The following is a 26,185-nucleotide window of genomic DNA, read 5'->3' as shown; positions in this document are numbered from 1 at the left end:
GGGTCCCACTGCAGGCTCTCCCCCTTAACTACACCCCTGTCCCAGTAGAAAGAAAAGAAGACGTATAGTGTGCTAATAAGCTGCCTGAGGATGGTTGTGATAAAAAGGTGTCACCACACACCCAGAAATAGCCAAATAAAGAAAAATATCACCGAGCTGTCTTCAGGCGCTGACAAATTCCACATGAAGTTAATTCTGGAGAACAAGTTTGTCATACGTTTGTTACCTCCAACATAAAACATAAGAAAAACACAATAGTGTGATACTTTTTACACTCCACAAACTCCCATAAGAATTGTAGGTAGAATCCGTACCATAAGATGTAGTCTACCATTAGGTAGACAATATTCGCATGAACCGGAGAGGATTTGATCCTTAATGCAATTCAAAATCTTCCTCCATACACCTCCCCGTTGTTTGATGTTGTTTGAGGTAAGACTCCTACATTCTGCGGGGGACAGAGGTGCCTGGAACGGATCCATAGGAGGAATCGCGAGGTGCTGGGGACGCCTGGTTTTATGTCATTCTGCCTTGTTTATTCTTCTTTATGGTGAGAGTCCAGTCATTTATTCTGGTTTTTATCATTAAAAAGCAATATTACACTATATATGTCTATATCCCTTCTATGACATCAAACAACGGGGGTGGGTAACCCCACCTCTGGACCAACATGTGAAACACTTCTGGATTTAATGCTCATTCTCCTGGATGAAAATCCTGACGGCTGAGATAATCCGCCTCCCAGTTGTCCACTCCCGGAATGAACACTGCCGACAATATCACTTGGTGATGCTCGGCCCAATTGAGGATTCGAGCTACTTCCCGCATTGCCATGCGGCTTCTCGTTCCTCCTTGTTTGTTGATGTATGCGACCGCCGTCGCATTGTCTGACATCCCTTTAAAAATCAAACATTTAAAATCTATCACCATTTGTCTTGCTCATCTAAATTCGTAATTTATGTATTGATATGCCCTTGTGGTAAATATTATGTGGGCAAGACCGACTGCGAATTTAAGGTTAGAATGGGACAACATAGATTTGCGATCCGGGAGGCTGTCCTCTCTGGAAAAAGTGAACAACCTGTTGCCCGGCATTTCGCCGTGGCAGGACATTCCCCTACTTCACTTAAACATAAGATAATAGATCATATTCCAGCATTACCCAGAGGAGGTAACCGTTCCAAGCTGCTTAGGCAGCGTGAGGCTAGGTGGATTTTTTTGCTTGATACCCTCAGCCCTTAAGGGCTTAATGAAAACGATGGTTTACATAGTTTCTTATAGCCCTGTTACTAAGTGCATTATATGATTAGTTAAATTACTATTGGTATGCATTAGTTTTATAGCAGGATACATAGTACTTTGGTGCATTTTGTATGTTTCCATCTATGTCTATCTGTAACATCTGAGCACTGTTATATTGTAAAACATTGTTTACAGTTGTTTCTATGGTGACGGGTCGCACGGTGATGTCATCAACCCGCGCACGGCTGAACGGAGGAGGCCGGCGGCGGGAAGCGGCGTGGTGATGGTGAGCACATAAATGGGTGAGTGTATGTTTGTAATGTTTATGCCCTGACGAAAAAGCTGTCTGCTTTGAAACGTTGGCAACAACCTGCAGTGTCGTGTCTTTTTGTTCTGAGTGCCGCCGTTCAAGACTTGTATATATATATATATATATATATATATATATATATATATATATATATACACAGGTTGAGTCTCCCTTATCCAAAATGCTTGGGACCAGAGGTATTTTGGATATGGGATTTTTCCGTATTTTGGAATAATTGCATACCATAATGAGATATCATGGTGATGGGACCCAAGTCTAAGCACAGAATGCATTTAGGTTTCATATACACCTTATACACACAGCCTGAAGGTCATTTAATACAATATTTTTAATAACTTTGTGTATTAAACAAAGTTTGTGTACATTGAGCCATCAAAAAACAAAGGTTTCACTATCTCACTCAAAAAAGTCCGTATTTCGGAATATTCCGTATTTCGGAATATTTGGATATGGGATACTCAACCTGTATATGTATATATATATCTGGCCAAGCGGTTAATCTTCTTGATGCAAACATCAAGTTCACTTTTGAATGCAGTGCTGACGTTATTCACTATTTGGACGTATTGATTTCTAGGAAGGGGAATGGCTTACAGACATCGGTGTACCATAAGCTGACCGATAAAAATACGTTGTTACATGCCAAGAGTTTTCATCCGGTGGCCATGAAAAAAGGTCTCCCCTTCTCACAGTTTCTTCGAGCAAGACGTATCATCAGTAACCAGGAAGATTGTGAGGCGGAGGTGGATAAGATGATAGCTAAGTATTTGGAAAGGGGCTATCCAATTGAAGATCTGACAAGTGCAAAATCAAAAGCCCTGTCATTATCGCGAGCACAATGCCTGCAAAGGAAAGAGAAAACATCAAAGAAGGTGATTCCATTAGTAACCACTTACAGTACGGCCAGTACTATAGTAAGGAACAAAGCGAAGAAGCTGTGGCCAATTATCAAGACGGACAAGTCGTTGCCAGCCTTGAACCAATACAAGGTGTTGAACTGCCATCGGAGGGGACGCAACCTTAAGGATTGACTGGTGCATAATGACACCACTGCCCTGAAAAGGGAATTGAGATCACATTTCCTTACGAAGGCACCGGGATCATACAAATGTACTGGTTGCACGACCTGTAGATACCTTGAAACCGGATCAGTGGTGTTACACCCGCATTCGGGGAAGAAAACAGCGATCAAGCATGTTCTTACTTGTACATCTAAATTTGTAATTTATATCATCAAGTGTCCCTGTGGCCTTGCCTACATTGGCAAGACCACATGTACGTTTAGGGAAAGGGCGGCGCAACACAGATCAGCTATAAGACAGGCCTTGGAAGGCAAAGATATCGACCAGCCTGTGGCCAGGCATTTCAAGGAAGCAAGACATACAATGGCGGCCTTGCGCTACAAATTGATCGACCATGTTCCATCAATGACAAGAGGAGGAGATCGCAACAGGAAGTTGTTGCAATTAGAGGCACGATGGATCGGTTGCACCTTCTGGCCTCAACGAGAACCTTTCCCTTCTTTGTTTTCTTTGAGCGGGTCTTCGCTTGTATATCCTTGACATGTTTTTTCTTGTCCTTTTTTTTCTTTATGTGTCATTTGCCTTTCCACGCTCTATATGGGTGTTTATGAGGGTTTTAAGGAAATTATTACCTTTTGTAAAATGTATTCCCATCCCTTGTGTGGGGGGTTATCATCAGGGCTGGAATGTGTAATTATCCCCTCCCCTCTAATGTGGGGTTGGGAACCTTTGTTAGGTTGATATATGGGCCTGGGTTATGATGACGGTACCCCCACAGGGGTTGGACAGTTTTGTATTAATTCATGGTCTAACTCTTTGGTTTCTGTACTAGGTAGTTGGAGGTGGAGGTAGCACTTAGTAATAGAGACTTACTCCTGGAGTCGCATGGGCCGTGTGTGCGGTCGCGCAGGCGCATTGTGGCGGAGACAGGAGTCATGCATGTGCATGTAGCGGTGTCTTTCTATCTAAATCACCTCTTGGTTCTCCATGATTCCTTAGCTAGCGCAAACCTGTGGGGCCAGTTGGTCCGGGGGTTTGTTACCCTGGTTGCTGTGGATACAGTCCCGCCCACGGTTCCTATGGTTACAGTCGGGACGGAGACGGGCGTATGACATCATTGCGCTGGTGCCGGAAACGCGGGAGCGGCAAGAGGGATTTCTCATGCTCTGGTGGTGTAAAGGTATGTGGTTTGTACATTGTTTGTATCCTGACGAAAGGCGCAAATAAACGCGTCTGAAACGTTGATTGAAAAAGCTTGTGAAGCTGTGTAATCTTTTTACAAATATATATATATATATATATATATATATATATATATATATATATATATATATATATATATATATCTGGCCAAGTGCATATATATGAAATCTGATCCCAAATTCCCACTAACACCCCTGCGCCTCCGGTGGAGTAGAGATGTAGTACAGCAACGTTCTGGAATCACAACAGGAAGAAACAGGAAGCATGGTTAAAATGGCCACCATGCCATGCTTACAGTTAAAACACAGTGCAGGTTATAACTTTTGCAAAACAGATATACCCTGGGAATAATCCTGTTAAAAAAGGCTTAATAGCCTATCTATCTAATAACCCATGCAGCGTTCATACTGCTGCTGCTGCTATGGGCACACTTCTCCCCCCTTGTGTGCTCCCCCCCCCCCCCGTGCTCAGTGTACCGCTGTCTATCCAGCGGGAAGCGGGTACACGGAGCCGGGCTTACATGGATTCCGGGGAGCTGAGGTAGAGGGAGCTGGGGAGCGCGCTGCATAGAGCCGTGTGCGGCTATGTGTGGCAAATGCGGCCGGCGCGGCACATAGCGGCGGTGACCTGGTAGCGGCGGCGGGCGCTCACAGAGCGGAGGTGACCTGCGGCAGTATCCTGGTAGCGGCGGCGGGCGGCTCGGCGCTTAACAACAGTGTCCCCACACAGCGGGGCGGCAGCGTGAGCTGACCGCCCAGTCCCCAACATACCTGGACGCCTGTGGTGAGGGGCTATGATGGGGCTTCTTCTGTAAGCTCCGCCCAGCCTGTCCTGCAGGTAGTCCTGCACTTGGCTGTGAGGGAGCTCTTTTTAGAGAGGCCCGCCACACCACAGCTGCTTGTTGCAGCTTCCACTATCCCGGACCCACGCCTATTGGAAGGGGGGAAGGGATGTGGAAAATGTTGGTAAAAAAGCAAAAGCAAAAATAAAAATATATTCAAAAGAAATGTGGATAAGCTCCACACAAGCCTTGTTGCTACTATGAGCACAGAAAAAACACTGGGGTACTCTGGGATATGGAGGGGAGGAGAGTTCTAAAATTTAAATATTCAGTGCCTTGTTCCTGCGGAAGCCGTCCATATCCCAAGAGTACTCCAGTGACCCCTAGTGGATGAAAAAGAAATAGAACCTGTGGAGAGCGAAGCTCACCACAAGGCCCAAAGTGTGGCGAGTATGCGAGGGGACTCGCTGCTGGGATTCCGGCAGACGGGATGCTGCTGTTGCTATACTGAAAGCCAACATCCCGTCTGCCGGTATTTCATAACGGATCCAAATATTCATGTACATCCCTTATCCAAAATACCTCTGGTCCGAAGCATTTTGGATATCGGATTTTTCCGTATTTTGGAATAATTGCATATCATAATGAGATATCATGGTGATGGGACCCAAGTCTAAGCACAGAATGCATTTATGTTTCATATACACCTTATACACACAGCCTGAAGCTCATTTTAGCCAATATTTAAAACAAAAGTGTGTGTACATTCACACAATTCATTTGTGTTTCATATATACCTTATACACACAGCCCGAAGGTAATTGAATACAATATTTTTAATAACTTTGAGTATTAAACAAAGTTTATGTACATTGAGTCATCAGAAAACAAAGGTTTCACTATGTCAGTCTCACTCAAAAAATTCTGTATTTCTGAATATTCTGTATTTCGGAATATTTGGATATGGGATACTCAACCTGTAATAACAATATTCAAACACACACAGAAGTAACCTCTGACAAAGACCGATAACATCCCATTTAAGCCAATAATACCCCTTTTCCACTAACTCAAAAAACACGGGTAAATGCACGGGGGCGCGCATTTACCCGTGTTTTTTGCCAGTGGAAAAGGTCCCCCCGTAAAAACCCGGATCAAGTGACCCGTGAATCCTACCCGGGTAGCTACCTGGGTAGGACACGGGAATGATCTGGGTAGGGTTGCGACACGGCTCCCGTTTACACTGTATGGAAGGGCGGCGCTGGGAGATCATGTGATCTCCCAGCAACGCCCCTGCCGCGTCGCTAGCAGCGTCACCAACCCGGCAATATGCCGGGTTGGTGAGCGCAGTGAGAAAATAAGATTTTACTTACCGATAAATCTATTTCTCGTAGTCCGTAGTGGATGCTGGGGACTCCGTCAGGACCATGGGGATTAGCGGCTCCGCAGGAGACAGGGCACAAAAATAAAGCTTTAGGATCAGGTGGTGTGCACTGGCTCCTCCCCCTATGACCCTCCTCCAAGCATCAGTTAGGATACTGTGCCCGGACGAGCGTACACAATAAGGAAGGATTTTGAATCCCGGGTAAGACTCATACCAGCCACACCAATCACACCGTACAACTTGTGATCTGAACCCAGTTAACAGTATGACAAACGTAGGAGCCTCTGAACAGACGGCTCACAACAATAACAACCCGATTTTTTTGTAACAATAACTATGTACAAGTATTGCAGACAATCCGCACTTGGGATGGGCGCCCAGCATCCACTACGGACTACGAGAAATAGATTTATCGGTAAGTAAAATCTTATTTTCTCTGACGTCCTAGTGGATGCTGGGGACTCCGTCAGGACCATGGGGATTATACCAAAGCTCCCAAACGGGCAGGAGAGTGCGGATGACTCTGCAGCACCGAATGAGAGAACTCCAGGTCCTCTTTAGCCAGGGTATCAAATTTGTAGAATTTTACAAACGTGTTCTCCCCCGACCACGTAGCTGCTCGGCAGAGTTGTAATGCCGAGACCCCTCGGGCAGCCGCCCAGGATGAGCCCACCTTCCTTGTGGAATGGGCCTTGACAGATTTAGGCTGTGGCAGGCCTGCCACAGAATGTGCAAGTTGAATTGTGCTACAAATCCAACGAGCAATCGTCTGCTTAGAAGCAGGAGCACCCAGCTTGTTGGGTGCATACAGTATAAACAGCGAGTCAGATTTTCTGACTCCAGCCGTCCTTGAAATATATATTTTCAATGCCCTGACAACGTCCAGCAACTTGGAATCCTCCAAATCGCTAGTAGCCGCAGGCACCACAATAGGCTGGTTCAGGTGAAACGCTGACACCACCTTAGGCAGAAACTGAGGACGCGTCCGCAGTTCTGCCCTGTCCGAATGGAAAATCAGATATGGGCTTTTATACGATAAAGCCGCCAATTCTGACACTCTCCTGGCTGAAGCCAGGGCCAGTAGCATGGTTACTTTCCATGTAAGATATTTCAAATCCACCGATTTGAGTGGCTCAAACCAATGGGATTTGAGAAAATCCAAAACTACATTAAGGTCCCACGGAGCCACTGGGGGCACAACCGGGGGCTGTATATGTAGTACTCCTTTTACAAAAGTCTGGACTTCAGGAACTGAAGCCAATTCTTTCTGGAAGAAAATCGACAGGGCCGAAATTTGAACCTTAATGGACCCCAATTTGAGGCCCATAGACAATCCTGTTTGCAGGAAATGTAGGAATCGACCCAATTGAAATTCCTCCGTGGGGGCCTTCCTGGCCTCACACCACGCAACATATTTTCTCCAAATGCGGTGATAATGTTGTGCAGTCACCTCCTTCCTGGCTTTTACCAGTGTAGGAATGACCTCTTCCGGAATGCCTTTTTCCCTTAGAATTCGGCGTTCAACCGCCATGCCTTCAAACGCAGCCGCGGTAAGTCTTGGAATAGACACGGTCCCTGCTGAAGCAGGTCCCGTCTTAGAGGTAGAGGCCACGGATCTTCCGTGAGCATCTCCTGAAGTTCCGGGTACCAAGTTCTTCTTGGCCAATCCGGAGCCACGAGTATCGTTCTTACTCCCCTTTGCCGTATAATTCTCAGTACTTTTGGTATGAGAGGCAGAGGAGGAAACACATACACTGACTGGAACACCCACGGTGTTACCAGAGCGTCCACAGCTATTGCCTGAGGGTCTCTTGACCTGGCGCAATACCTGTCCAGTTTTTTGTTGAGGCGAGACGCCATCATATCCACCTTTGGTTTTTCCCAACGGTTCACAATCATGTGGAAGACTTCTGGATGAAGTCCCCACTCTCCTGGGTGTAGATCGTGTCTGCTGAGGAAGTCTGCTTCCCAGTTGTCCACTCCCGGAATGAACACTGCTGACAGTGCTATCACATGATCTTCCGCCCAGCGAAGAATCCTTGCAGCTTCTGCCATTGCTCTCCTGCTTCTTGTGCCGCCCTGTCTGTTTACGTGGGCGACTGCCGTGATGTTGTCCGACTGGATCAACACCGGCTGACCCTGAAGCAGGGGTTTTGCCAGGCTTAGAGCATTGTAAATCGCTCTTAGCTCCAGTATATTTATGTGAAGAGACATCTCCAGGCTTGACCATACTCCCTGGAAGTTTCTTCCCTGTGTGACCGCTCCCCAGCCTCTCAGACTGGCATCCGTGGTCACCAGGACCCAGTCCTGTATGCCGAATCTGCGGCCCTCTAACAGATGAGCACTCTGCAACCACCACAGAAGAGACACCCTTGTCCGTGGCGATAAGGTTATCCGCTGATGCATCTGCAGATGCGATCCGGACCATTTGTCCAGCAGATCCCACTGAAAAGTTCGTGCGTGGAATCTGCCGAATGGAATCGCTTCGTAAGAAGCCACCATCTTTCCCAGGACTCTTGTGCATTGATGCACAGACACTTTCCCTGGTTTTAGGAGGTTCCTGACAAGTTCGGATAACTCCCTGGCTTTCTCCTCCGGAAGAAACACCTTTTTCTGAACCGTGTCCAGAATCATTCCCAGGAACAGCAGACGTGTCGTCGGGGTCAATTGAGATTTTGGAAAATTCAGAATCCACCCGTGCTGTTGCAGCACTACTTGGGTTAGTGCTACTACGTCCCCCAGCTGTTCCCTGGACCTTGCCCTTATCAGGAGATCGTCCAAGTAAGGGATAATTAATACGCCTTTTCTTCGCAGAAGAAACATCATTTCGGCCATTACCTTGGTAAAGACCCGAGGTGCCGTGGACAATCCAAACGGCAGCGTCTGAAACTGATAATGACAGTTTTGCACCACGAACCTGAGGTACCCTTGATGTGAAGGGCAAATTGGGACATGCAGGTAAGCATCCTTGATGTCCAGGGACACCATAAAGTCCCCTTCTTCCAGATTCGCTATCACTGCTCTGAGTGACTCCATCTTGAACTTGAATTTTTGTATGTACAGGTTCAAAGATTTCAGATTTAGAATAGGTCTTACCGAGCCGTCCGGCTTCGGTACCACAAATAGTGTGGAATAATACCCCTTTCCCTGTTGTAGGAGGGGTACCTTGACTATCACCTGCTGAGAATACAGCTTGTGAATGGCTTCCAATACCGTCGCCCTGTCTGAGGGAGACGTTGGCAGAGCAGACTTTAGGAACCGGCGAGGGGGAGACTTCTCGAATTCCAACCTGTAACCCTGAGATACTACCTGCAGGATCCAGGGGTCCACCTGTGAGTGAGCCCACTGTGCGCTGAAATTCTTGAGTCGACCCCCCACCGCCCCTGAGTCCGCTTGTAAAGCCCCAACGTCATGCTGAGGGCTTTGCAGAAGCCGGGGAGGGCTTCTGCTCCTGGGAAGAAGCTGCTTGGTGCACTCTCTTACCCTTTCCTTTGCCTCGGGGCAAATATGACTGTCCTTTCGCCCGCTTGTTCCTATAGGAACGAAAGGACTGCGGCTGAAAAGACGGTGTCTTTTTCTGTTGGGAGGGGACCTGAGGTAAAAAGGTGGATTTCCCGGCTGTTGCCGTGGCCACCAAATCCGATAGACCGACCCCAAATAATTCCTCCCCCTTATACGGCAATACTTCCATATGCCGTTTGGAATCCGCATCACCTGACCATTGTCGCGTCCATAAACTTCTTCTGGCAGATATGGACATCGCACTTACTCTCGATGCCAGAGTGCAAATATCCCTCTGAGCATCTCGCATATAAAGAAAAGCATCCTTTAATTGCTCTAAAGTCAATAAAATACTGTCCCTATCTAGGGTATCAATATTTTCAGTCAGGGAATCCGACCAAACCACCCCAGCACTGCACATCCATGCAGAGGCGATGGCTGGTCGCAGTATAACACCAGTATGAGTGTATATACTTTTCAGGGTAGTTTCCAGCCTCCTATCCGCTGGATCCTTGAGGGCGGCCGTTTCAGGAGACGGTAACGCCACTTGTTTTGATAAGCGTGTGAGCGCCTTATCCACCCTAGGGGGTGTTTCCCAGCGCGCCCTAACCTCTGGCGGGAAAGGATATAATGCCAATAACTTCTTTGAAATTAGCAGTTTTCTATCGGGGTTAACCCACGCTTCATCACACACTTCATTCAATTCGTCTGATTCAGGAAAAACTACAGGTAGTTTTTTCAGACCCCACATAATACCCCTTTTTGTGATACATGCAGTATCAGAGATATGCAAAGCCTCCTTCATTGCCGTGATCATATAACGTGTGGCCCTACTGGAAAATACGTTTGTTTCTTCACCGTCTACACTAGATTCGGTGTCCGTGTCTGGGTCTGTGTCGACCGACTGAGGTAAAGGGCGTTTTACAGCCCCTGACGGTGTCTGAGACGCCTGTACAGGTACTAACTGGTTTGCCGGCCGTCTCATGTCGTCAACTGATTTTAGTAACGTGCTGACATTATCACGTAATTCCATAAACAAAGCCATCCATTCCGGTGTCGACTCCCTAGGGGGTGACATCACCATTACCGGCAATTGCTCCGCCTCCACACCAACATCGTCCTCATACATGTCGACACACACGTACCGACACACAGCAGACACACAGGGAATGCTCTTATCGAAGACAGGACCCCACTAGCCCTTTGGGGAGACAGAGGGAGAGTTTGCCAGCACACACCCAAGCGCTATAAATATATAGGAACAACCCTATAGAAGTGTTGTCTCCCTTATAGCAGCTTAATATATCAAAAAACGCCAAAAAAGTGCCCCCCCCTCTCTGTTTTACCCTGTTTCTGTAGTGCAGTGCAGGGGAGAGTCCTGGAAGCCTTCCTCGCAGCGGAGCTGAGCAGGAAAATGGCGCTGTGTGCTGAGGAGATAGGCCCCGCCCCCTATTTCGGCGGCTCTTCTCCGGTGTTTGTGAGACCTGGCAGGGGTGAAATACATCCATATAGCCCCAGGGGCTATATGTGATGTATTTTTTTTAGCCAGAACAAGGTATTCTCATTGCTGCCCAGGGCGCCCCCCGCAGCGCCCTGCACCCTCCGTGACCGCTGGTGTGAAGTGTGTGACAACAATGGCGCACAGCTGCAGTGCTGTGCGCTACCTCATGAAGACTGAAAAGTCTTCTGCCGCCGGTTTCTGGACCTCTTCACTTTTCGGCATCTGCAAGGGGGTCGGCGGCGCGGCTCCGGGACCGGACTCCATGGCTGGGCCTGTGTTCGATCCCTCTGGAGCTAATGGTGTCCAGTAGCCTAAGAAGCCAATCCATCCTGCACGCAGGTGAGTTCACTTCTTCTCCCCTAAGTCCCTCGTTGCAGTGAGCCTGTTGCCAGCAGGACTCACTGTAAAATAAAAAACCTAAAAACTTTTTCTAAGCAGCTCTTTAGGAGAGCCACCTAGATTGCACCCTGCTCGGACGGGCACAAAAACCTAACTGAGGCTTGGAGGAGGGTCATAGGGGGAGGAGCCAGTGCACACCACCTGATCCTAAAGCTTTATTTTTGTGCCCTGTCTCCTGCGGAGCCGCTAATCCCCATGGTCCTGACGGAGTCCCCAGCATCCACTAGGACGTCAGAGAAAGGGTGTTGAGCACAGGCCGCAGCCAGGTAGCACCCGTGTCAGGCTCCCGGCTGCGACCCGTACTTAGTAGTGGAAAAGGGGTATCAGTGAAGAAACCAATAAGATACGGGGGACATGTACTAAGCAGTGATACAAGTGGAGAAGTGAGCCAATGGAGTAGTTGCCAATGGCAACCAATCAACATTGATGTATCATTTGCATACTACAAACATATACAGAGCAGCTGATTGGCTGCCATGTGCAACTTCTCCGCTGGCTCACTTCTCCACTTTTATCACTGCTTAATACATGTCCCCCTAACTGACCCAACCATTTTTTTTTTCAAATAGTTGAAATGAATTATGAATGAACGAACGAACGAACGAACGAACGAAGTCATCCTAAAGTAGTAGCAGGCAGGATGTATAATGCCGCTTACAGACACGTGACGCAGGAATGGGGCGGGTCTAGCAGTGGCAAATGCCCAGGTCTCAGCTCCATTACCCTGGTCAGGGGGCAGGGTTGTGAATATGGGACTTTGGGGTCTATTTACTAAGCCTTGGATGGAGATAAAAAGTGGACGGAGATAAACGAATAGCCAATCAGCTCCTAACTACCATGTCACAGGCTGGGTTTGAAAAATGACAGTTAGGAACCAATTGGCTGGTACTTTATCTCCAGCCAAGGCTTAGTAAATAGACCTGTTAGTCTTTCCTATCACAAATGCAGAAGTCACGGGTTGATGCGCATTCACTTGCAAACACCCAGGATATAGCTGCATGTATGAAAGTTGTATAAGTGACAATTTTAATCTCTCCATTACAGTATGTACATTTCCAGCTGTATGCACAATCCTGCAGAAAAAAATCCCAATAGTGGAATATGGTCATCCTATATAATAAAAGGCTAATGCTGAACATTATGTTCTTACCCTGTCTACTATAGAAAAGGACCATATTCACCAGATAGTTTGCCTGACCACGGGGTATAATATGGCTGTTTTGGAAGACGGTGCTCCAGCTTTTTAATTACTTTACTCAGTAATTTTGATTGCATCTATAACTCTATGGTACATCCACTGAGACACATATCTGATACCTTTGTTAACACGTTTTGTTTGTGGCTGCGTTTTCTGTGGAATGGGCTACTTTCTCTATCTTACCATTTGTTGTTTTTATTTATTATGCACTGTTTTCGGTTTTGTGACATGCCATGCGTACTTTCTTTGTCATGTACTTTAGATTTAATTAAAATACATATATATAAAAAAGGCTAACGCTGCTCCTCACCTCTATGGGGGGATTCAAGTGTTTTGCACACTTGCAGCTACTATACGGTACACGATGGAGCAATTTAATTGTTGCTCTGTCTGGGGAGCGCACATCTGCCAGAGCGGACATTATTATTGTTATGTTATGTTATTTTGTCGGGCTGATAACTAGTAAATAATATTTTCTATGGCCCTAAATGTACTTTATCACAACTCACACGATAAAATAAAACAAGACTGAACCAAGTTAGCTTACACATAATATTCAGATGAAGTTAGAAACAGTTACTTATCCTTTATTAATGATTATTTGACTTTATACTGAGTTAAGGTTAGATGCCAGAAACACACAGTTTGAATTTGAAAGGACTAAGGGGCCCATTTATCAATGATCGCATTTGCATCGTGATATTAGCGCCCAGGATCACATCACAGAACGAGATCACTTCAGGTGAATATATCACCACTGAGGAAGCCTGCCGGAACTACATCCCCCAAAGTAAAGCCCATAGGCTACAATGGGCTACTGCAATCTGAAGATTGCGGGAGCCAATATTGATACATTTGGCAGTATCGCATCCACCATAGAAACCTATAGAGCAGGCATTCCCAACCACGGTCCTCAAGGCACACCAACCGGGCAGTTTTTAGTGATATCCAGGCTGCAGCACAGATGGTTAAATCAAATTAACTGAGCTACTAATTAAGTCACCTGTGCTGAAGCCTGGATATCACTAAAACCTGCACTGTTGGTGTGCCTTGAGGACCGTGGTTGGGAATGCCTGCTATAGAGGATGCAGGTGGAAATAAAGGGATCGCAGTAAATCATACTGAACCCCTCTATATTCCTTGTATCTTTTCAAACACTAAAATAAGAACATATGCAAAGGTAGGATGAAAATGTTGTAAACCTAAAATGTAGAGCTATATCCACGGTTATCTAATGCCGAAATTAAAATTAGTGTGTGTATAAATAGATAGATAGGGAATCCATTCAGGATACTGGCATTTGGAATCCTGGCAGTCGGAATACCAATGCCGGAATCCCAACATGGAACGAAATGCTAGCGCCAGGATCCCGAACACTGGAATCCTGAACGTCCTCTGGTACTCCTCTTTGGTAAGCCGCTGGGGGGGGGAAGGCTGCAGGCAGGGGGGTTTGGTTTAGGCACCACTGGGTAGAGTTAGGGATATGCTGCGGGAGAGGTGGGTTAGGAGGGGTAAGGGGGAGTGTAAAATACTTACCTGTGTCGGTATGGAAAGGTGTCTGCAAAAGTTGTCATCAGGGAGCAGGGAAGGGAGATATTACAGCCTCCCCATATGGTCCGAGGATCAGGTAAAAAGTGGAACGGTACGGACCGTATGGGGAGGCTGTAATAGGCTGACCATATTATCCCTTTAACCTGGGACACTCATGAATTACACAGGTTCTGTGGCTGACTGACTACAAGTCTGCATTTTACCTGGTTTTAAGCAGCCACAGAACCTGTGTAATTCATGTGTCCCAGGTTAAAGGGATAATATGGTCACCCGAAGAGGTTCTCAAACGCAGCGCTCAACGCACCCCAACGATCCAAGTTTTAAGCATATTCATTCTTGGCCACAGCTGATATAATTAGTACCACAGTAAATTTTATTTAACCATATGTGCTGAGCCATGTATATACTTTAAACCTGGACTGTTGGGGTGCTTTGAGGACACTGTCTGAGAACCTTTGTTGTAATCTCTCCCTCCCCATCTCCCCGAATACAGCTTTTACAGACACCCAACCAGACTGGACACCCCATGGATGGGGACACGCACTACAGACCCTCCAACATGACCCGCCCCACTAGGTACAAAATGCTCTGTTTCTGGACTTCCCTCTTAATTCATGATTTCCATCACCTGTGTTGAACTAGTTAAATGATAAGAAAGCTGTTTCTTCACAGGTGATGGCAATAATAAATTAAGAAGGAAGTCCAGAAAAAGAGCATTTTGTACCTAGTGGGGCGGGTCATGTTGGAGGGTATGGCACTACAAGCTCCAGAGTGGCTGAGTTTGCTGCAAGGAGCTGGCCCAGTCTGGTGTTCCGGAGTCTGGACCTTTCCATTTTTTACCCAATCCACAGCCATTGGCTCCCGAGGCATGCACCCTGGCCCCCTCTGCCTATGTCGGAGACGGGACAGACCTTAGCCGATTATTATATTTATTTTGCCCTTGTATTTATCTGGAACTGCAAAGATTTGTCCTATTTTATGACGAAAGACAATCAATTTATGTAAAGATATAGTTTCAAACAGTAACAACTTTTGCAAGCTCTCCCACCACATTCACTTTCATGGAAACACATTAATGGCCATCAGAAACCAAGTGATTTAATTGAAAGCACTGGTGAGTGAGAGGAATGTGCTGTGCAAGCCTTCCAGTGTCAGGGAAATCTGCTGTTTTTCTGGTCTCTAACAAAAACGAACAAATATTATCTTTATAGAGTAAAAGAAAACGGAAACGAGGTTCCTACAAACCCACCAGAAATAAACAGTATTTGCAGAGAAATGTAAGTTTTGCACCAAATACATAAAGTTAAAATAAACTAAATCAAGGTCTCCCTATTCTGTTCTGCAGGAACAACATAAGAGGCAGATAATGAAAACCATCCAGCTTCATCACAGACCATTACACGTTACCTATAGCTCCCTCTATAACAGATCAATGCATTATTTATTTCATTTGGCAAACATTATTTGCTATTAAATATCCAGCCTGAGAGACGTCCTACCTCATTAGGACCTTCCACTTCCACTGTGCATCCTCCCTCTGTCCCGTTATTTCCTTCGCTGCTGAGATCAATGTCACTTTTACTTTTTGCTCCAGTTTCCGTCATTGCTGTAAACAGATGCAACCAATGCACAAAGATCAGCCGCAGAAAGTGTGTAACCACTGCTTGATGTGTGTGAGTGTGACAGCCCTGCCCATTAGTATAGTAACTACAGCTCACTACTGCTGCTGCTACTTATACACTATGCACTAGTATGCAGGACGCACCAAGAGGTTCCCCTCCTGCAGGATGATGAGCTGGAGTTTGGAATGGGGTCATGTGACCGAACGGAAACAGCTCAGCAAGAATGAGAGAATAGCTCAAGTTTCACCTTCCGCAGAAGATGATGGACAGAAGATGGACGTCTGGTGTGAGATAATAAACATTATTCATTGTTTTCCAGCTTCCTTGGGGTCTGCTCTGCTGTGCAGGAGCATGGAGGAAACTTGCAGGGATATTCAGTCTATTCATGAAGCAATAAAAAGTGTGGAAAAATGAGCCAGTGGAGAAGTTGCCCATGGCACCCAATCAGTGTTGAGGTAACATTTATAAAATGCATTTTATAAAATTATATGTAGCAGCTGATTAGTTGCCATGGGTAACTTCTCCACTTCTGCACACTTTTCACTACTTCATGAATGCAGCATTCATAGGCTATGAATAATCACTTGAATTATGTTTTTCGTATGCGAATCATAGGGTCGAACACACTTAAGATCTACAGTGTCTAGGTCGACCACTATTGGTCGCAAGTAAGTAGGGCAACATGGTTTCTAGGTTGACAGGGTCTCTAGGTCGACATGTACAAGGTCGACGTGACAGAAGGTCGACATGAGTTTTTTTTTATGTGTTGTTTTCTTCGTAGAGTGACCGGGAACCCCAATTAGTGCACCGTGTCCCCTCGCATGGCTCGCTTCGCTTGTTACCGTTCCCAGTTGTAGTCCACGTGGATCATAAAGCATGAAAAAGTTAAAAAAATGAACGAAAGAAAAATAAGAATTTACTTACCGATAATTCTATTTCTCGTAGTCCGTAGTGGATGCTGGGGACTCCGTCAGGACCATGGGGGGGGGATAGCGGCTCCGCAGGAGACAGGGCACAAAAGTAAAAGCTTTAGGATCAGGTGGTGTGCACTGGCTCCTCCCCCCATGACCCTCCTCCAAGCCTCAGTTAGGATACTGTGCCCGGACGAGCGTACACAATAAGGAAGGATTTTGAATCCCGGGTAAGACTCATACCAGCCACACCAATCGCACTGTACAACCTGTGATCTGAACCCAGTTAACAGCATGATAACAGCGGAGCCTCTGAAAAGATGGCTCACAACAATAATAACCCGATTTTTGTAACAATAACTATGTACAAGTATTGCAGACAATCCGCACTTGGGATGGGCGCCCAGCATCCACTACGGACTACGAGAAATAGAATTATCGGTAAGTAAATTCTTATTTTCTCTGACGTCCTAAGTGGATGCTGGGGACTCCGTCAGGACCATGGGGATTATACCAAAGCTCCCAAACGGGCGGGAGAGTGCGGATGACTCTGCAGCACCGAGTGAGAGAACTCCAGGTCCTCCTCAGCCAGGGTGTGTCCCTGACCAAGTAGCAGCTCGGCAAAGTTGTAAAGCCGAGACCCCTCGGGCAGCCGCCCAAGATGAGCCCCCTTCCTTGTGGAATGGGAATTTACATATTTTGGCTGTGGCAGACCTGCCACAGAATGTGCAAGCTGAATTGTACTACACATCCAACTAGCAATCGTCTGCTTAGAAGCAAGAGCACCCAGTTTGTTGGGTGCATACAGGATAACAGCAAGTCAGTTTTCCTGACTCCAGCCGTCCTGGAAACCTATATTTTCAGGGCCCTGACAACATCTAGCAACTTGGAGTCCTCCAAGTCCCTAGTAGCCGCAGGTACCACAATAAGCTGGTTCAGGTGAAACGCTGACACCACCTTAGGGAGAAACTGGGGACGAGTCCGCAGCTCTGCACTGTCCGAATGGACAATCAGATATGGGCTTTTGTGAGACAAAGCCGCCAATTCTGACACTCGCCTGGCCGAGGCCAAGGCCAACATCATGGTCACTTTCCATGTGAGATATTTCAAATCCACAGATTTGAGCGGTTTAAACCAATGTGATTTGAGGAATCCCAGAACTACGTTGAGATCCCACAGTGCCACTGGAGGCACAAAAGGGGGTTGTATATGCAGTACTCCCTTGACAAACTTCTGGACTTCAGGAACTGAAGCCAATTCTTTCTGGAAGAAAATCGACAGGGCCGAAATTTGAACCTTAATGGACCCCAATTTGAGGCCCTTAGACACTCCTGTTTGCAGGAAATGCAGGAATCGACCGAGTTGAAATTTCTTCGTGGGGCCTTCCTGGCCTCACACCACGCAACATATTTTCGCCACATGTGGTGATAATGTTGTGCGGTCACCTCCTTCCTGGCTTTGACCAGGGTAGGAATGACCTCTTCCGGAATGCCTTTTTCCCTTAGGATCCGGCGTTCAACCGCCATGCCGTCAAACGCAGCCGCGGTAAGTCTTGGAACAGACATGGTACTTGCTGAAGCAAGTCCCTTCTTAGCGGCAGAGGCCATGAGTCCTCTGTGAGCATCTCTTGAAGTTCCGGGTACCAAGTCCTTCTTGGCCAATCCGGAGCCACGAGTATAGTTCTTACTCCTCTACGTCTTATAATTCTCAGTACCTTAGGTATGAGAAGCAGAGGAGGGAACACATACACCGACTGGTACACCCACGGTGTTACCAGAACGTCCACAGCTATTGCCTGAGGGTCTCTTGACCTGGCGCAATACCTGTCCAGTTTTTTGTTCAGGCGGGACGCCATCATGTCCACCTTTGGTCTTTCCCAACGGTTCACAATCATGTGGAAGACTTCCCGATGAAGTCCCCACTCTCCCGGGTGGAGGTCGTGCTGAGGAAGTCTGCTTCCCAGTTGTCCACTCCCGGAATGAATACTGTTGACAGTGCTATCACATGATTTTCCGCCCAGCGAAGAATCCTTGCAGTTCCTGCCATTGCCCTCCTGCTTCTTGTGCCGCCCTGTCTGTTTACGTGGGCGACTGCCGTGATGTTGTCCCACTGGATCAATACCGGCTGACCTTGAAGCAGAGGTCTTGCTAAGCTTAGAGCATTGTAAATTGTTCTTAGCTCCAGTATATTTATGTGGAGAGAAGTCTCCAGACTTGATCACACTCCCTGGAAATTTTTTCCTTGTGTGACTGCTCCCCAGCCTTTCAGGCTGGCATCCGTGGTCACCAGGACCCAGTCCTGAATGCCGAATCTGTGGCCCTTTAGTAGATGAGCACTCTGCAGCCACCACAGAAGAGACACCCTTGTCCTTGGAGACAGGGTTATCCGCTGATGCATCTGAAGATGCGATCCGGACCATTTTCCCAGCAGATCCCACTGAAAAGTTCTTGCGTGGAATCTGCCGAATGGAATCGCTTCGTAAGAAGCCACCATTTTTCCCAGGACCCTTGTGCATTGATGCACTGACACTTGGCCTGGTTTTAGGAGGTTCCTGACTAGCTCGGATAACTCCCTGGCTTTCTCCTCCGGGAGAAACACCTTTTTCTGGACTGTGTCCAGAATCATCCCTAGGAACAGCAGACGTGTCGTCGGAGACAGCTGCGATTTTGGAATATTTAGAATCCACCCGTGCTGTCGTAGAACTACTTGAGATAGTGCTACTCCGACCTCCAACTGTTCTCTGGACCTTGCCCTTATCAGGAGATCGTCCAAGTAAGGGATAATTAAGACGCCTTTTCTTTGAAGAAGAATCATCATTTCGGCCATTTCCTTGGTAAAGACCCGGGGTGCCGTGGACAATCCAAACGGCAGCGTCTGAAACTGATAGTGACAGTTTTGTACCACGAACCTGAGGTACCCTTGGTGAGAAGGGCAAATTGGGACATGGAGGTAAGCATCCTTGATGTCCAGGGACACATATAGTCCCCTTCTTTCTGGTTCGCTATCACTGCTCTGAGTGACTCCATCTTGATTTGAACCTTTGTATGTAAGTGTTCAAATATTTCAGATTTAGAATAGGTCTCACCGAGCCGTCTGGCTTTAGTACCACAATATAGTGTGGAATAATACCCCTTTCCTTGTTGTAGGAGGGGTACTTTGATTATCACCTGCTGGGAATACAGCTTGTGAATTGTTTCCAATACTGCCTCCCTGTCGGAGGGAGACGTTGGTAAAGCAAACTTCAGGAACCTGCGAGGGGGAGACGTCTCGAATTTCCAATCTGTACCCCTGGGATACTACTTGTAGGATCCAGGGGTCCACTTGCGAGTAAGCCCACTGCGTGCTGAAACTCTTGAGACGACCCCCACCGCACCTGTTTGTACGGCCCCAGGGTCATGCTGAGGACTTGGCAGAAGCGGTGGAAGGCTTCTGTTCCTGGGAATGGGCTGCCTGCTGCAGTCTTCTTCCCTTATGGGGACGAAAGGACTGAGGCTGAAAAGACGATGTCTTTTTCTGCTGAGATGTGACTTGGGGTAAAAAGGTGGATTTTCCAGCTGTTGCCGTGGCCACCAGATCCGATGGACCGACCCCAAATAACTCCTCCCCTTTATACGGCAATACTTCCATGTGCCGTTTGGAATCTGCATCACCTGACCACTGTCGTGTCCATAAACATCTTCTGGCAGATATGGACATCGCACTTACTCTTGATGCCAGAGTGCAAATATCCCTCTGTGCATCTCGCATATATAGAAATGCATCCTTTAAATGCTCTATAGTCAATAAAATACTGTCCCTGTCAAGGGTATCAATATTTCCAGTCAGGGAATCCGACCAAGCCACCCCAGCGCTGCCCATCCAGGCTGAGGCGATCGCTGGTCGCAGTATAACACCAGTATGTGTGTATATACTTTTTAGGATATTTTCCAGCCTCCTATCAGTTGGCTCCTTGAGGGCGGCCGTATCTGGAGACGGTAACGCCACTTGTTTTGATAAGCGTGTGAGCGCCTTATCCACCCTAAGGGGTGTTTCCCAACGCGCCATAACTTCTGGCGGGAAAGGGTATACCGCCAATAATTTTCTATCGGGGGAAACCCACGCATCATCACACACTTCATTTAATTTATCTGATTCAGGAAAAACCACATGTAGTTTTTTCACACTCCACATAATACCCTTTTTTGTGGTACTTGTAGTATCAGAAATATGTAACATCTCCTTCATTGCCCTTAACAAGTAACGTGTGGCCCTAAAGGAAAATACGTTTGTTTCTTCACCGTCGACACTGGAGTCAGTGTCCGTGTCTGTGTCTGTGTCGACCGACTGAGGTAAAAAGACGTTTTAACGCCCCTGACGGTGTTTGAGACGCCTGGACAGGTACTAATTGGTTTGCCGGCCGTCTCATGTCGTCAACCGACCTTGCAGCGTGTTGACATTATCACGTAATTCCTTAAATAAGCCATCCATTCCGGTGTCGACTCCCTAGAGAGTGACATCACCATTACAGGCAATTGCTCCACCTCCTCACCAACATCGTCCTCATACATGTCGACACACACGTACCGACACACAGCACACACACAGGGAATGCTCTGATAGAGGACAGGACCCCACTAGCCCTTTGGGGAGACAGAGGGAGAGTTTGCCAGCACACACCAAAAACGCTATAATTATACAGGGACAACCTTTATATAAGTGTTTTTCCCTTATAGCATTTTATTATATATATATACATATCGCCAAATAAGTGCCCCCCCTCTCTGTTTTAACCCTGTTTCTGTAGTGCAGTGCAGGGGAGAGCCTGGGAGCCTTCCCACCAGCATTTCTGTGAGGGAAAATGGCGCTGTGTGCTGAGGAGAATAGGCCCCGCCCCCTTTTCGGCGGGCTTCTTCTCCCGTTTTTCTGAGACCTGGCAGGGGTTAAATACATCCATATAGCCCCCAGGGGCTATATGTGATGTATTTTTAGCCAGAATAAGGTACTATCATTGCTGCCCAGGGCGCCCCCCCCCAGCGCCCTGCACCCTCAGTGACCGCTGCTATGAAGTGTGCTGACAACAATGGCGCACAGCTGCAGTGCTGTGCGCTACCTTATGAAGACTGAAAAGTCTTCTGCCGCCGGTTTCTGGACCTCTTCACTTTTCGGCATCTGCAAGGGGGTCGGCGGCGCGGCTCCGGGACCGAACCCCAGGGTGAGACCTGTGTTCCGACTCCCTCTGGAGCTAATGGTGTCCAGTAGCCTAAGAAGCCAATCCATCCTGCACGCAGGTGAGTTCACTTCTCTCCCCTAAGTCCCTCGATGCAGTGAGCCTGTTGCCAGCAGGACTCACTGAAAATAAAAAAACCTAACAAAACTTTTACTCTAAGCAGCTCTTTAGGAAAGCCACCTAGATTGCACCCTTCTCGGCCGGGCACAAAAATCTAACTGAGGCTTGGAGGAGGGTCATGGGGGGAGGAGCCAGTGCACACCACCTGATCCTAAAGCTTTTACTTTTGTGCCCTGTCTCCTGCGGAGCCGCTATCCCCCCCCCCATGGTCCTGACGGAGTCCCCAGCATCCACTTAGGACGTCAGAGAAAATGTGAAAAACTCATGTCGACCTAGAGACCGTGTTGACCTACTTACTGTCGACCAATAGTGGTCGACCTAGACATTGTCAACCTAAGTGTGGTCAACATAGAGACCAGATACCCTGTTTTTCACTTTCTGAAAATTAAAATATGCAAGATACAAGGCTCGTAATAATATCAGGAGAACCTAAGTAGTTGGCGCCTGCATTCTAAGCGCCGGTATGCCAATTATACCGCAGCAGTTGCCTAGGGTGCCAAAGGTGAGCAGCCCCTAAACCACTGAGGGGGTGTAAATGTCAAATTGCTTTCTAACAAATATTTAAAATACCCGCTCTAATATATATTGTGGACGCCTGCACATCTTATTACCATATGTGCGCTATACATTGCAAAACACTGCATCCCATAAGAGAAAACAATACACCCACACATTATCTGAGTTCCAAAGCTCATTGATGTATATATTTGTTATTAAAAGGATATGTATTCAATATATCACAATGTACAGTATATATATATATATATATATATACAGTGGTCGAAGTGTAAATTTTGAAGTGGGGGTATGCAAAAGTCAAGGATGTAATTATGCGCGCGCCGAAGGCGCGCACGCTCCAGAAAAGGGGGCGTGACCACCCAAAAGGGGGCGTGGTCACCCAATATGGGGCGTGTCCCATGTAGTAGAACCCTTTATACCAGAGGTTCTCAAACTTGGTCCTCGGGGGCACACACAGTGCATGTTTTGCAGGTAACCCAGCAGGTGCACAGGTGTATTAATTACTCACTGACACATTTTAAAAGGTCCACAGGTGGAGCTAATTATTTCACTTGCGATTCTGTGAGGAGACCTGCAAAACATGCACTGTGTGTGCCCCCGAGGACCGAGTTTGAGAACCTCTGCTTTATACTATCTAGTACTGGTGCCCCTTTCACATTATAGCACACTGAATGAGCCGAAATTCACCTTGTAGTACACTGAGCCGAAATTCACCTTGTAACACACTTAATGAGCCGAAATTCACTTTGTAACACACTTAATGAGCCGAAATTCACTTTGTAACACACTGAATGAGCCGACATTCACCTTGTAACACACTGAATGAGCCGAAATTCACCTTGTAGCACACTGAATGAGGCGAAATTCACCTTGTAGCACACTGAATGAGCCGAAATTCACCTTGTAACACACTGAATGAGCCGAAATTCACCTTGTAGCACACTGAATGAGCCGAAATTCACCTTGTAGCACACTGAATGAGCCAAAATTCACCTTGTAGCACACTGAATGAGCCAAAATTCACATTGTAGCACACTGAATGAGCTGAAATTGTGACAGCAGGGACAGCCAGAGTGACGACAGGGAGAGAGAGACAGTGACGACAGGGAGAGAGAGACAGTGACGACAGGGAGAGTGACGACAGGGAGAGAGACAGGGGGAGAGAGTGACTACAGGGGGAGAGAGTGACGACAGGGTGAGAGTGACGACAGGGAGAGAGTGACGATAGGGACAACAGGGAGAGTGACGACAGGGAGAGTGACGACAGGGGGGGAGAGAGTGACGACAGTGAGTGACGAGAGTGACGACAGGGAGAGTGACGACAGGGAGAGAGAGAGACGGGGAGAGAGAGAGGAGAGATGGGGAGAGAGCGAGAGACGGGGAGAGAGAGACGACAGTGACGACAGGGACAGAGAGACGACCGGGAGAGAGAGACGACAGGGAGAGAGTGACGACAGCGATAAAGTGACGACAGCGAGAGTGACGACAGGGAGAGACAGTGACGACAGGGGGAGAGAGAGTGATGACAGGGAGAGTGACGACAGGGAGAGTGGCGACAGGGAGAGTGACGACAGGGAGAGAGTGATGACGGAGAGAGTGACGACATTGACGACAGGGAGAGTGACGACAGGGAGAGTGACGACAGAGACAGTGACGACAGAGACAGTGATGACAGAGAGAGACAGTGACGACAGAGAGAGACGGGGGAGAGAGTGACGACAGGGAGAGAGTGACGACAGAGGGCGAGTGACGACAGGGCGAGTGACGACAGGGCGAGTGACGACAGGGAGAGTGATGACTGTGACGACAGTGAGGATGGTGACAGTGACAGTGACGACAGGAACAGCAGGGAGAGAGGTGACAGCAGGGGAACATTACCTTATTTGATGCTGGCAGCAGTGACTTGGAGCGGGGCCGGCGGCCGGCTGGTGAGCGGGGCCGGCTGGTGAGCGGGGCCGGCGGCCGGCTGGTGAGCGGGAGCAGCGGGCGGATGGTGAGCTGCGTGCGCCGGCGGCTGGCAGCGGTGAGCGGCTGTGAGCTAATATAGCGCTCTACATAGCCGCCGGCCGCCGCGCAGGGACGGGGAGCACCATGTGCAGCAGGATGGCCACTTCCCTCGCCTCCTGTTGCACTTTCTGGGCTCATTTCCGGGTCAGTGGAAGAAGTGGCGGTATACCATACCGCCGTATACCGCCCCACTTCGACCACTGTATATATATATATATATATAGTTACATGGTTACAATTTACACAGCAGTTAATACAAACTAATTCAAATACATACATGGCCAGCGATACAATTACCATATTTTACTCAAAGTCTCCACTCAATATCACTCTCTCTCTCTCCGTAAAGTCATGCAGCCACTGGACTGTCAGCATCTCCACCATCATCTGGGACAAAGAGAGCAGCAAGCTCTTGTGTCTGCAATCAGCTATATACTGTGTAGTTTAGGGGAGTGCACGGACTAGTCTAGGGGAGGGAACTTTCTCATTCATGATGAGTCACTGGTCAGTTCATATGCAAGCAAGATCCAGCCTTGAAGGTGTAATTACAGGAGATAGCCACTGGCCAGGCATGCTGTCTTCCAGGAAATCCATTGTTCTAATAAGAGTGACTTTAGTTTTCATACATTTAATCATATCTACTAATGGCAATGTGCTACAACTTAATAACAGGCATTAAATGAATGTACAGATTAATCTGGTTACTATGACTCCAAGCACGACAAGTCCATCTTGCTCTGCTCCAATAATACACATACATGACGTTACTCCATTATATAATTTAAAACCTTATGACGTCTGGTGCTTGGTATGTTCAAATTTATGTGCGGTATGAAATATGTGTTGAATCTATCTTTGTGGCATGTCTGTGTAAATGCGTATGTTACCATATTTGCTGTGCTCGCTGCGCGTATTTGCAAGCTTAGCGACTCATAATATGTGGAGTCTGTATGTTCTCTCTATGTAATATTTTCGACTTCGACAGGGGCTATTTAACATGCTAACCTGTACTTAAATCATGCAGAAATTTCAGTTTCCACGTGACTTTACATATGGCCATAACTAGGGGTGTGTGAGCGTGGCCCTGGTAGCAGCGCAGTTGCTCCATGTGGCTTTCATAGTGCCTGCACCCTACAGCCAGTATCGTTGTTGAAGAGCTGCACAGAGCTCACAGCACACACCCTGCAGCCAGTACAGCCACCCACAATGTCCCAAGGATGCTTCAGGTCCCCCTTGCTGTGGCATCATGGGTTCAAGGGGCGGGGCTGGCCTAAACAATAGCCTAAAGCAGGAGATATCTTGCTTGTGTTTGACATGGTGTAAGGGAATAGAGGGATGGTAATGTCTAGAAAAAAAAATATATAAAAATGCTACAACCCAATTCCCACCGACCACAAGTACAAGTGATACTGTAGTGCGGTTTGGGCTCACTACAGTGGATTCCATACTCAGACCCATTTACATGCTTTCATTAGCTTTGCAAAATATTAGCAACGGTCAGTGAGTAAGAGGCCTCCCAACTGCTCCCCCCCCCCCCCCCCCCCCTTCATTTGAAGTACCTCACTAGTCCATACTTGCCTACCTGACTCTCTCCATGAGGGAGAAAATGCTCTGTTCCTGGACTTTCTTGGTAATGTATGATTGCCATCACCTGTGGTGAGCTAGTTAATTGATAATAAAGGTGTTT

General features: G+C 47.4%; 1 protein-coding gene and 1 long non-coding RNA gene across 2 annotated transcripts in view; one reads left to right on the top strand and one right to left on the bottom strand.

The window, feature by feature from the left end:
- The window catches only part of LOC134910254 (two pore calcium channel protein 1-like), a 160,022-nt gene extending 144,056 nt beyond the window's left edge, over positions 1 to 15,966 (bottom strand). Inside the window, exons 1-2 of the mRNA XM_063918081.1 lie at positions 15,879 to 15,966; positions 15,613 to 15,719 (exon numbers count right to left, since the gene is read on the bottom strand). Coding sequence (XP_063774151.1) covers positions 15,613 to 15,719; positions 15,879 to 15,930 — 159 coding nt within the window. The 5' untranslated portion in view covers positions 15,931 to 15,966. The remainder of the gene's footprint in view (positions 1 to 15,612; positions 15,720 to 15,878) is intronic.
- Positions 13,681 to 16,142, top strand: LOC134910255 (uncharacterized). The gene is made up of 3 exons (XR_010176153.1): positions 13,681 to 13,742; positions 15,325 to 15,390; positions 16,055 to 16,142. It is a non-coding gene; the product is annotated as an uncharacterized LOC134910255 (long non-coding RNA).
- Positions 16,143 to 26,185: the final 10,043 nt, after the last annotated feature.

The sequence above is a fragment of the Pseudophryne corroboree genome, chromosome 4 (genome assembly GCF_028390025.1).
Source record: "Pseudophryne corroboree isolate aPseCor3 chromosome 4, aPseCor3.hap2, whole genome shotgun sequence".
NCBI classification, from domain to species: Eukaryota; Metazoa; Chordata; class Amphibia; order Anura; family Myobatrachidae; genus Pseudophryne; species Pseudophryne corroboree.
This window is presented reverse-complemented; position numbering and strand designations above follow the sequence as displayed.